The 12,869-nt window shown below is 44.5% G+C and overlaps 1 protein-coding gene across 1 annotated transcript in view; it reads left to right on the top strand.

Moving 5' to 3' along the window:
• Window positions 1–12,869, top strand: part of LOC116520423 (integrin alpha-D-like) — a 53,820-nt gene that overhangs the window by 36,866 nt on the left and 4,085 nt on the right. Inside the window, exons 22-29 of the mRNA XM_032234614.1 lie at window positions 935–1,014; window positions 2,416–2,499; window positions 2,717–2,795; window positions 5,622–5,729; window positions 7,508–7,591; window positions 8,602–8,715; window positions 10,121–10,213; window positions 10,681–10,791. Of these exons, the coding sequence (XP_032090505.1) occupies window positions 935–1,014; window positions 2,416–2,499; window positions 2,717–2,795; window positions 5,622–5,729; window positions 7,508–7,591; window positions 8,602–8,715; window positions 10,121–10,213; window positions 10,681–10,791 (753 nt within the window). The remainder of the gene's footprint in view (window positions 1–934; window positions 1,015–2,415; window positions 2,500–2,716; window positions 2,796–5,621; window positions 5,730–7,507; window positions 7,592–8,601; window positions 8,716–10,120; window positions 10,214–10,680; window positions 10,792–12,869) is intronic.

The following is a 12,869-nucleotide window of genomic DNA, read 5'->3' as shown; positions in this document are numbered from 1 at the left end:
TAATGGGAACAGCTGGAGGGGCAGGGTGGGAGAGTTGGTAGGGTGTGCAATGGCCAACCCAAGTAGCTACCTCCTCCTCAACCTTGGGCCACCAGACAAGCAAAATGTCTTCAAGGAAGAAACAAAGTCCAGTTGCCTTTTGAAAAACAACACCTTTAGGACAGCCATGACTTGAATGATTGAGAATCTCCATGGACGTTGAGCAATTCCCTATAAAAAGAGCCCATAATAGCTGTTCTGTGAGAATGTCCATCACTTGTTCTCAAAAAATCACAAAATAGTATTAAGATAGAATGTCTTGCTCCTGATCTAGTTGGGAGTTCAAAGAATTACTTCGTAATAAATAATTGTGTACAAATTTGACTCTAAAATTTCTGTTGCACAAAGGTCACTCCGATGTCCCACCCCCCCACCCCCAAATTCTGGGGATTGTAGTTCTTTGACAGAGCTGGGACAATGGCTGACAAACTTCCAGTTTCTCATGGCCAAACTTTCTGTTTATTAATGAAGTATAAAACTGGATTGAATGTACCGTATTTTTAGGATTTTAAGATGCACCTAACTATAAGACACACCTTCATTTACAAGAGGAAAACAACAACCACAAAAGGTTTTTGGCCTCTGTGTGCCCTATTTTTTAACCTTTTAGGGGCCTTTTTTCAGCCCTTTTCCAGCCTTTTTTCTACCCATTTTTGAGGCTTTTCTTTTGGCCTGTTTTTGAGGCTTTTTTTTGGCCTGTTTTTTGGGGAGGGGAGAGGCCAAAAAAAAAGGCTGGGAGGATGGGCAGGGTTTTGGCAATATTCGATCTATAAGACGCACAGAAATTTTCACCCCCGTTTGGGAGACAAAAAAGTGCATCTTATAGTCAGAAAATGGTATAATGCAGCTCTGCTTTAAGTATTCCTCTCCTTCTTTTGTGTCTCCTTTGGTCCAGGTGATCTTCATTGTCAGCTTTTTCGTTTCCCAAGATGCAAATCTAGGAAGTAAGGTGCAGATCAGTGCCACAGCTACCAGGTAAAACTTCCCAGGACTAAAATTGCAATAGCAATGGCACTTAGACATATATACCCGCTTCACAATTCTTTACAGCCATCTCCAAGCGGTTTACAGAGTCAGCATATTGCCCCCAACAATGTAGGCCCTCATTTTACCAACCTTGGAAAGGGTGGAAGGCTGAGTCAATCTTGAACCTTGTGAGGTTCGAACTGCCAAATTGCAGGCAGCCGGCGGTCTGCAGAAGTAGCCTGCAGTACTGCACTCTAACCACTGGGCCACTACGGCTCTTGCAAACATTCTCCTATGTAAATCAGATTAGCCGTCATGATGTCTACAGTTGTTTTTCCACTAGCAATTTACAGTGCTTCCTCAAGTCATCCCACAAGTGTTGTGCTCCACAAAGCATAATAACAACAGCATTAGGAGCCTTGATGGATTCACAGCATAAAGTAATCTAGTTCAATATTTTATGTTGCACAGGAATCAAGTGAATATATTTAGAAAATTCATAACCTAGACTGAAAACTGAATTTCACCAACTTTCAGACCTCAGGGACCACTAAATTCATAGTTTTGAATCCCATGGACCACTAACATGATTTTTTAAAAAAAGATATATAGTATTTAGTGCAATATTTAAAAATACAAATAATTTTTCTGCGGAACACCAAAATTTTCTCATGGACCACCAGGGGTTCATGGATCACCAGTTGGTGACCACTGATCTATACCCAACTGATGGCAACAATCTCCATGGCCAGGAGCCGGCAAACTTAAACACTCAAAGAGCCATTTGGACCTGTTTCCCACAGAAAAGAAAACAACGGGAGCCATAAAGGTCCTAACCGGAAGCCCCCTGTTCAATTCTAGAGCTGACCGGAGGTTCGGTTCCCCCCCACCATAGAGTCTCTTCCTAGTACGGCACCTTTTTTCCTCTATCTGTCCCAGCTGAAAGCCCTATCAATTGTGGAGCTGACTGAAAAACCCACCCTTTACCATAGAGTCTTCTCTTGGCACACTGTACTTCTCCCCCACCCAAACTGGAAGCTTCTCTCAAAATTGTGGCACTGACTGGCAGCACAAAGCTGAAGCAGAGGGATGAAAGAGCCACATGCAGCTCCAGAGCTGCAGGTTGCTGACCCCTATCCATGGCCGTGACTAACATAAATCCCTTTTACCTCAAGCCTTGATCTGCCTTTAAATATAGCAACAACTAGAAACATCCTGTTGTGCAAATGTTCCTTAAATAAATTCAGCTTCATTGATAACGAGTTTCTCGCTTTGATATCAGATGATACTGAATGTGATGTGATGGGGGGGGGGGAGGGGGGAACAGCACAGCATTTAGTAGCTGCAATTAAGAGAGGTGCAGGTCTGCTGTGTTTGCAGCTCTGCCCATTTTTCCTTGTATCCCTACAGTGAAAATACGGTCACTGTCACGAAGGACACGTTTCATCAAATGGAGCTGCCCGTCAAGTATGCAATCTACGTTTTCATCAATAGGTAAGTGGCTGCAAGCATTTGAGAAGAAGGCCTCCCCCTACTTAACCATCTCTCAAGAAGTTGCTGTGAAGTGTTAGATCGTTTCACAGCCATCAATTTTTCTTGGTTTACATTGCTAAAGAATGAATGGAACACAACTGTAATCTTCATTAACTCAAAATTCTGGTCAATTGCATAATATATATTTTTTTCTTAATCTTTCATCGTGTTTTTCCAGCTTGGATGAATCAACCAAGTATGTTGATTTTTCTGCCGGACAGGAAGATGAAATTCGGACTGTGGAACATCGATACGAGGTGAAAAGGATGTGGTTTGCTTTGTGGCCAAGAACTAAGAATAGAGAGAGAGGCCTATTTATTAAGATGGAGAAAGTGTTTCTTTAGAATGGAGCAAGTTTACATAGCGATGGATGCTTTGAGAAGCATTTGCAAGAAGGAAAAGGTATCTAGAACTATGGAGAGATTTCCTGACAGTAAACACAACTAAGCAATGGAAGGTTTGCCTCCAGAACTTGTGGGTGTTTCATCAACGGAGGTTTTCAAGAAGAGATTTGGCAGCTATTTGTCCAGAATGGTATAGGGTCTCTTGCTTGAGCAGGGGCTTGGACTAGAAGAGTCCAAGAGTCCAAAGTCCCTTCCAACTCTGTAAAAATGTACTTTATGTCCACTACTCAGAAATAGCCACTTACCAGATTTCTCCACCACTGAGTGCTCTCCAATAGTAGGATCCTACCAGTTTAACAACCAGTTCAGTGATTGCATGTGTTGTGCACCCATGCACCTGAAGAATGCTCAGCATAGATTAACTCACCTTCAGACCAAGTAAACAACACTCCAAACAAGAAAATGCCAAAGAGCCATGAGTAAACATCCCAACCAAGGGATCTCCAAGACTTCTCCCACCCACCCACTCAGGCAGACAAGACACTAGCATATAAACTGACAGTGAACACTCTTTACTAGCACTGATGATGTTGCCTAGTTAGGGTAATGAAATGTCTGCAAGAAAACAAGCAAGCTCAGAGACCACCCAGGACCCCTCATGTCAACCCTGAGCTACAAATATTCTCCTTTATTATCTCTGCAGAACATCTGGTAAAGGCAAGTTGGGCGATAAGCCCACCCCCAAACAAGGCTGCCTGCCAAGCCCCACTCATTCCCTCCATTTTTTCTAGCGCACTCCAAAGATACAAAGGGGGGGGGGAGGATGGGAAAGCCACTATGCCAAGCAAGGCTGGAATGGAGCATCCTGGGAGGGAGCAAGGGTGCCTCAGACCAGGCACTCAGAAAGCCCTCCTCTCTGATCCCAGAGACCAGAATAACTTGTATAGATAGTTCTCAACTTACCATAGTTCATTTAGTGACCGTTCAAGTTTACAACGGCACTAAAAAGTGACTTATTACCTTTTCCCACACTTAAGACCATTGCAAATGATCACACGGTCATAATTCAGACCCTTGACAATTGACGTGTATTTATGATGGTTGCAATGTCCCAAGATCATGTGATCCAGTGGTAGGATCCAAAGGTTTTCACTACTGGTGTGGTGGGTCTGGCTAGGGTGGGGGGGCATGTGACTGAATGGGCATGGCCAACTTGATATCACTCATGCTCACACCCACTCAGTCACATGGTCCCCCCACATAGCCACGCACACAGGAAAAGGTAAGAAAAGTTTTAGGATTTTTTGCTATCTACCACCATCCTCCCTTCACCGATCACCCACATTTCCCCTCTCCCCCCCCCTCTCCATCACCTCTTGGGTTGCTTACCTTCTGCGGCAGGTGGTCCAGAGTCTGGAAGGCAAGTTGACCCACCAGTGGCCCCACCAGCCAGCCGATGTTGCTGGAAAGTGGCTGGCTGGCAAAGAAGCCTTCCAGCTGCTGCCTCTTTGAGAGCCACTTTGCAAAGCAGTTCTCAAAGAGGAGGAGGCTGGCCACAGGCTGCTGAAAAGTCCTCCATTCCGCAAAAAAGCTGCTGCCGTCACCACCATGCTCTTTGTGCATGCGTATCCCATTGCGTGGCCCGACAAAACCGCGCTCGTCAAAATAGCGGTGACAAAACCGCGTCGCTAAAGCCACGACATCATCACCGCGACATCATCACCGCGACGTCATCACATGGCGACAACAGCGCGGCAACAGAAGGGCACTTTAAAACAGCACGGCTACAGAAAGCCGATTTAAATTAAGATAAGGGTTAGGATTAGGTTTAGGGGTTTGGTTTAGGTTTAGGGTTAGATTTAGGGTTAGGTTAGGGTTAGGGTTAGGGTTAGGGTTAGGGTTAGGGTGCTGAGTGCTTCGGAAGGCGCGGATTTGCCCTCCGTGCTTATGTCGGCGTGCTAGGGTTGCCTTTTTCCTTAGCGCTTCGGATGGCGCGGATCTGCGCTTATGTCGGCGCGGATAAGGGCTTTGCGGTTTTGTCGGTGAACCATCCCATTGCCTTGCAAGTCCACTTGGACTTGCAAGATAATGGGAATCGCATGCACAAAGAACATGGTGGCGACGGCAACAGTTTTTTCACTGACTGAAGGACTTTTCAGAGGCTTGCGACCAGCTGCTGCCTCTTTGAGAGCCGGTATGTAAAGCATCAGGCGAGCGAGGAGCGACTGGGCGGGCAGGGTGAGCAACTGGTGACAGGGGGCCCAGTTTGGGGGTGTGGCCAGCCGCCATAACTACCAGTTCACTGAAAATTTCCACCACCGGTTCAGGTGAATCAGTGCGAACTGGCTGAATACCACCTCTGATGCGATCCCCTTTTGTGACCTTCTGACAAGCCAAGGCAATGCGAAAGCCAAATTCACTTAACAACTGTATTACTAACTTAACAACTGCAGTAATTCACTTAACAACTGTGACAAGCAAGGTAGTAAAATGGGAGAAAATTCATTTACAACTGTCTCAGCCAAAGAAATTTTGGGCTCAGTTGTGGTCATAAGTGAAGGACTACCTGTACTGGAGGTGGAGTCATGGAAACATGAATAAAGAATTTTAAGTGCACAATTGTAGTTCCCATGTCCACATTACAAGGGAGACCCATCCCTATAAAAGCAAAGTATTGACCTGTGCTAAGATTGCTAAAAGTCTATGCATTTTCTTATGCAGAGTTTTTTTCCAATTTAGCTGAAGAACACGTATCATCGGAATGCTTCTGTTTCAGTAACATTTCATATTCCTGTGTCGCTGAATGGAATTCAGATTTGGAACCCAGTCTTGGACGTCCCTAAAGAGGTATATTTCCTCTGGAGCTGTGTAGATGAGAATATAAGTGCTTCTCCTGGATTAATGGGGTTCCACCACAAAACCGCGGTAGACTAAAGCACGTGTGACTAAAGCGCGGTGACAAAACCGCACCGTCAAAACCGTGCGACAACAGTGCGCCGACAACAGCGCGCCGACAGAAGCGCGCTGTAACATAACCCTAAAAATAACCCTAAACCTAACGCTAAACCTACCCTAAACCTAACCCTAAACCTAACCCTAAACCTAACCCTAAACCTTACCTTAAGTTAAATCGCGCTTCTGTCGGCGCGCTGTTGTCGGCACGCTTTTGACATCGCGGTTTTAGCGCCGCGGTGTTGTCGGCGCGCTTTTGACATTCGCGGTTATGTCGTGCCACGATTAATGGAACTAAGATAATACTGATGTAGCAAAGTTGTAAAGTGAGAAATTTGTCCACTAATTACCAGATTGCACAATAAAAGGTTGAGTGGGGAACTCAAGTTAAACGGAAGAAAAGCATGAAGGGAGGTTTAGGCATATCTGAAATCTTATTTTGATGCTTATTTGTCCAAAAACATTCAGGTTATTTGAATGCTTTTGGCCAAATAGATATAAATAGGTGGGTATGAATTGAACAGATATAAATGATGGTGAACCTTTTCGGCATCAAGTGCCCAAACTAGAATATGCACTCCAAAGCAGCAGAAATCCGAAGACCAGGTGGCTGGTACGCATGTACACTGGCTAACTGGTCTTTGGGTTTCCGGCGCTCCGGCACGCACGAGGACCAGCTGTCCAGCATGCATTCACATGCCGGAAGCCAGAAGAGCAGCTAGTGATTGCACACATGCCTACAGAGAGGGCTCTGGGTGCCACCTCTGGCATGCGTGGCATAGATTTGCCATCATGGACCTAGTCAACCCTTGCCAGCTCCCCAGCAGTACCCAAATGGCCATTCCTGGAAATAAATCAATAAATTAGCTGGTTGATTATTCTGCTCCCAGAAGAGAATTGTTCTTCAGAAATCTTAACTTACCATCAAAATAGGAGAGATACTTTAAAAGCAAGGCTTTTTGTTCCCTCCCTTCATTAATTCTCAGTGTAATTAAGAGACATATAAAATACCTACTGGATGCACTCTATACATTGATTCAATATCCCCACTTAACTAAGACCTGGGCATTTACAGCCCTTGGATCACATCCAGTCCTTTGGATGTCCCTGTCCGGCCTGCATGAGGTCAATTGGAAATTAGAAATCAAATGTAAATTTGTTGCGCCTAATCAAAACCATAACCTGTTTCCTGAAAATAAGACTTCCCCGGATAATAAACCCAATCGGGCTTTTGAGTGCATGTGCTAAAATAAGCCCTCCTTGAAACTATTGCAACACAGCAGCAGCCATGAGGTGACCAGGCTCGCCACCTCCTGCACCTCAAAAATAATAAGACCTCCCCAAAAATAAGGCCAAATGCTTATTTCAGGGATCAAAAGAAAACAAGACCCTGTCTTATTTTTGGGGAAACACGGTATAACCCGCCTCTTTTTATAAAGTGATCAAATTAATACTGAGCAGAATTAAGTTCAGCCTATTGGTTCAGCCCTTCATAACGGTTCCAGTTTCTCATGTAGCTCCTTGGGAAAATTACCGCAGCTTTAAAGGGTTCAGTGTTGAAAAGATAAACAATGTAAGATTAAAGGTCTCCTGTGACTTATTCTTCAAGCTCAGAAGTAGGGCACTTAAAATTCCTACCGACTTTCAGATTGTTCCTTTCTTTCGTCCATCAGTTCCCCCAGATCATTTGTGCGCCTGAAACAATTACTCCAGGATCCAAGGAGTTTGTGAAGCAACTAAGAAAGCAACCTGTTTTGGTGAGTACAGGCCGTTTTAACAGCATTATGGGCCCCCGGGCAAAACAGCGTACTGCAGACTCTACGACAACTACTCACAGGAATAGAAAATGTAAATGATTGATAAAATTAAACATACATTTGCATGTTAGTATTACCGTATTTTTTGGAGTATAAGATGCACCTTTTCTCCTCCCAAAAGAGGGTGAAAATTTGGGTGTGTCATACACTGAATGAAGCCCCCACACACACACCATAGGCCAAAAATGTGAGGCATAGACATAGTGATGGTCTGTGGCAATCCCTGCAGCCTGAAACAGCTGATTGGAGGTATTCCGGCTGTCCGATCCACCGGCCAATCAGCTGTGCTGAATCTGGCTGCAATAAGTGCTGACGTTCACCTGGCTGGTTAGAGTTTGCAGCAGCAATCACATTCAGAAAGCACAGTAACAGATTCAGCAGGATTCAAAATAATAATAATATACAATACATTACCAAAAGGTAGCAGTAAAACACAAGCAGTTTCACTTTCAGTTCTCGGCTAAGCCAGGCTCCTTCCTGTCTCCTTCTTGCTCACACAGCAAATTTCAGAGTCCAAATAACCCTCTGGCTGACTTAGTTGTATGCCTATTCATTGGCTGACCTTGTTACCATGTTTCAGCTGAATATCATGGATGCTGGTAGGCAGAGGCAGAATTTTTTTTCTTCTTATTTTCCTCCCCAGAAACTAAGGTGTGTCTTATACTCCGGAGCGTCTTATACTCTGAAAAATAGTTAATTTAAAAATGCAGTTGAATGTAATAAATATGTTGCTGTATTTATATGATACAAGGTGCTTTGAAGGGTTAACATACACAGATTAGGTTGGGGTCCCCTATGCTCATGGGGCCCACGGGCAAGTGCCCATCAGGCCCATGTGTTAAAGCAGTCCTGGGGTAACCTCATGGGCTGCCCATATGGTCACGAGAAATCTGTACACAGTCTCAACATTCCTACAATCAGACTTGACAATGTTCTTCTGTGTCTTCCAGAACTGCTCTGTAGCCACCTGTAAAACAATCACTTGCAATGTTTCATCCTTGGAGCGCCATCAACCTATTGAGTTCATGATCAAGGGGAACATTGGCTTAAAGTGGCTTTCACAGGTATGGAGGCATCTGCTGAGACTTTATTGGGTTAAAAAGCAGGACAGGAAAATGCCTTTTGTGGTATAATAATAATACTCCATCACGCATATAGAAAAGCATTTACATTTTAAGCAGGGGTGGGCTTCAAAAATTTTAGAAAAGAGTTCTCTGCCCGGTTGCTGGGTGGGCATGGCCATGGTGGGCATGGCCTAGTCGGCTTTCTGCACCATGGTGGGGTGTGTGTGTTTCCCTCCCCAGGCTCCAGAGGCTTTCCGCGAGCCTCTGGGAGGGCAAAAGCAGCCTCCCCAGGCTCCAAAGGCCCTCTGGCCCTTCCTGAACGTCCGGTAGACCCATTTTTCACCCTCCCCAAGCCTCCGTACGGGCCCTGCATTTACCTGCATCCAAAACGGGCCACATGGGGACTTCTGGGAGGGGAGGAGTGGGTGGGGCGGGGCCAGCCACGAGTGGGATTTGGGGATTCTCTGAACTGCACAGAATCTTAGTTAGAGGTTCCTCCGAACCCTTGCGAACCCCCAGCAGCCCAACCCTGATTTTAGGGTAGGAGCATAATGCTGATTTCAGGCCAAAAGCCCCTGCATATGGAATAGCTCTGTGATATACAACGGTGAAAGCTGTCCCACAGTTATTATCACTTTCAAAAAATGATAATTCATAAGATTCTTTCATGTATATTTTGTTGCTGGGTGGGATTTGGCAATGAAGATAGGCCAATGGCCACTGGCATGTCTGTGTCCACGAATAACATTTCCATGAACACCAGTACAAATAGTCCTCAACTTACAACAGTTTGTTTAATGACTGTTCAAAGTTACAACAGCACTGAGAAAAGTGAGTGATGACCATTTCTTTTACATCTATGACTATTGCACGATCCCCATGGTCATGTGATCCAAATTCAGACACTTGGCAACTGACTCATATTCAGGGATGGGTTCCAGCAGGCACTACTGCTAGTTTGCTCGTGGGCGCATGTGCATGCACGGATTTGATGTGTGCTGTTCGCGCATGCGCAGTGCAATAAAAATTGTTCTGCGCATGCACAGAAATAAAAAACAAGATGGCGGCACCTAACTGGAGAACTAGTTTGGGCGTGTGTAGCAGGCGCTGGGTGCTGCCACTTCTAGTGACCCAGGCCGCCAAACCACTGCCAGTTTGACCGAATCAGTCCAAACCGGTAGGAAGCCACCACTGCTCTTATTTATGACAGTGGCAGTGTCCCAGAGTCACGTGATCCCTTTTTTCAACAGTCTGACCAGCAGCATTAACAGGGAAGCCAGATTCACTGGGCTCAGTGATGGTTGGAAGTCAAGGACTACCTGTAACTCTTATGCTTCCTTCCCTTGGTGCAACCTTTCAAGCAACCAGCTTCACCACCACTGAGGTTATCCATGTCTTCTTTCAGACCCAGCAGAAGAAGGTGACTTTAGGAAGCTCCGCCCAAGTTTCCTATGACGAGAGCAAATACAAGCAGAAAGAAGGATTCGTGTGGGTCCAGGTAATGATTCCTCTCCTTCAAGGTATAACTCAGTGGTGGGTTCCTTTCCCCGTCACTACTGATACGCTGCTCACGAGGTTGGGCATCCTGTTTGTGCACACGCGCTCCGCATGCATGCACACTCCACTGCCCCTGCGACACCCAGCTGCTTGTCGGTGGTCACGCAGGTGTCACACGCTGTGCGCGCATGCGTAATTGGCCAGTTGCTTTAAAAACAGATATAGGACACGGGCGGGCAAGTGGGCCAAACTGGCCACCGTACACCTGTACGCTGTCATCTGCTTCTGGCTACTATGGGTACGGCTGTACCAAGCCGTACTAGCCAGAACCCACCAGTGGTATAACTGCAGTAAAGATTGTAATCAGAACTTCTGGCTCCCTTGGAAGATACACGTTGGTGGGTACGGAGCTGTGATGAAAGAATTCTGGCTCTTCCCTTGTATGATCCAATCCTTCCCCTCCTCTAGGCAGCGACCATTGTGGAGTTCCTGGAGCCCTACAACTACCTGCCCATCATTATTGGCAGCTCTGTGGGTGGTCTGGTACTCCTTGTTTTGATTATTGCAGGTCTGTATAAGGTAAGTCTTGAGAGAGAAAATGGCCTACAATGAACATTTTAATAGTCAGCTTCCATCCTAGTTTTTTTTTCCAATTTTTTAAATTTAATTTTAGTGCAAATAATCTATCTTTCATTAAACAGTGTGTTGTGCAATAACAGTTAACATTTAAAATCATATTCATTATTTAATCAATTCTTAGCTTAATACCAACACATTAAATATCTGATACTTGACATCCTCTTCTTAATTCGTTTAACTCTATTAACTATTTTCTATATTTTACTCATCTACTTTTATTTTAATTTTTATATTTATTCTCTAACCATCGATAAAATGTTTTCCATATGGCATAATAACTAGTTTGTTCTTTCTCTTTAATTGCCAGTGTTAATCTATTCATTTCTGCACATTCTGATATTTTCCCTACCATATTCTCCTCTGTAGGAATCTCTTCACTTTTCCAGCTTTGTGCAAATACAATTCTATCTGCAGTTATTACATGAATAATCAAATATATATTTTCTTTACTATAAGTTTCTGGTAAGATCCACAACAGGAGCTTCCATCCTAGTTATGTATCAGCCTTCCCTGGTAGATGAGACAGGAAACATGAGCCGATGAAATAATTCTACTTTATTGTAAGACTACATTGGCAGAAGATTGCAAGTTTGGGGACAAATCTCCCACTGTCTGTTTTTGCAGGCTGAGAAGATAGGGAGTACTGAGTTCTTCCTTTGTCCTTATACAACTACAAGCTATATCATCTCTTATCCAACTGTTGCATAGGCAGCATCTTAACTTTTCTCCCTATCTCCTAAGGTCATTCCCATTAACCTTTATATTATGGGACAACATATTAAGTTATTGCTTTTTCTAACCGAAAGTGGTTTTGCTAAAACCAAGGAGGGGAGGTGTCTGAAACAGAGGGGAAAAAAATCTACTAATTAAGTGATTTCCATTATTGTCCATCCTTCAGTCTTATAGTAAACCACTTGACTATGGAGGTTCTCAATCATCTAAGTCATAGTTGAAACAAATGTGCTTTCCAAAAGGAAAAAAAAATGGACTTCCTTGATTTCCCCCCATTCAAAACATTTTGCTTCTCCTACAAGAAGTTTCTTCAGTTCGACTGAATGGTGGTGGGGAATGGAAGGATTTATTTATTTTATGGTGTTAGAAGAACATTGACACCCCCTAAACTCTGCTGAAGATGTTATCTAGCCTGGTAACGAAATATTCAGAAACCAACCTACAAGCTGGGAAAAGAAACCTTCCCCTCAATCCTTCCATTCCACACCATTCTGTCAGAACTGAAGAAGCTTCTTGGATGACAAGCAAAACCTGGCAGGAAGAGCCAACACCCTAGAAGATAGGCTCAAGATCCCGATGGATCTTTACAGACTTGAATACTGGGCCCTATCTAACAAATTGAAATTCAATGTAGAGAAAAGTAAAGTCTTACACTTAGGCAAGAAAAACCAAAATGACACACGTAGACTGGGTGAAAACAGGCTTAATAAGACCGACTATGAGAGGGATCTTGGAGTCTTAGTGGAAAATCAATTAAGTATGAGCCAGTATGAGGAGGCAGCCAAAAAAACCAATGCAATCCTAAATTGCATTAACATAGGAATTTAATCAAGATCAAGTTAGGTATAGCTTAGTAGGACCACACCTAGAATATTGCATCCAGTTTTGGTCACCACACTATAAAAAAGATGCTGAGACTCTAGAAAAAGTGCAGAGAAGAGCAACTAAGATGAATAAGGGACTGGAGGATAAAACATGCAATGAATGGATGCAGGAACTGGGCATGGCTTGTCTAGTGAAGAGAAGGACCAGGGGGGGACATGATAGCATTCCAATATTTGAGGGGCTGCCCCATCCTTAGAATGTATGATTCGAAGGGCCTGCCAGGGAATACGGCGGCTTTGGGGGAGGGGGGAGGGCCCATGGACACGGGAGTGGTCCAGAGCATTACAGTCCTAACTGGGAGGGGCAGGTATGGCGGGGACTTTAGGGCTAGCCATTACCGGGGAAGAAGGGTTCGCTATGTCACAGAGATCCCTCCTTCTGCCCCTATTAGTCCCACTCCA

The sequence above is a fragment of the Thamnophis elegans genome, chromosome Z, assembly GCF_009769535.1.
Source record: "Thamnophis elegans isolate rThaEle1 chromosome Z, rThaEle1.pri, whole genome shotgun sequence".
NCBI lineage: Eukaryota > Metazoa > Chordata > Lepidosauria > Squamata > Colubridae > Thamnophis > Thamnophis elegans.
The sequence above is the reverse complement of the archived record's forward strand: the minus strand, read 5'-3'. Positions and strand labels throughout refer to the sequence as shown.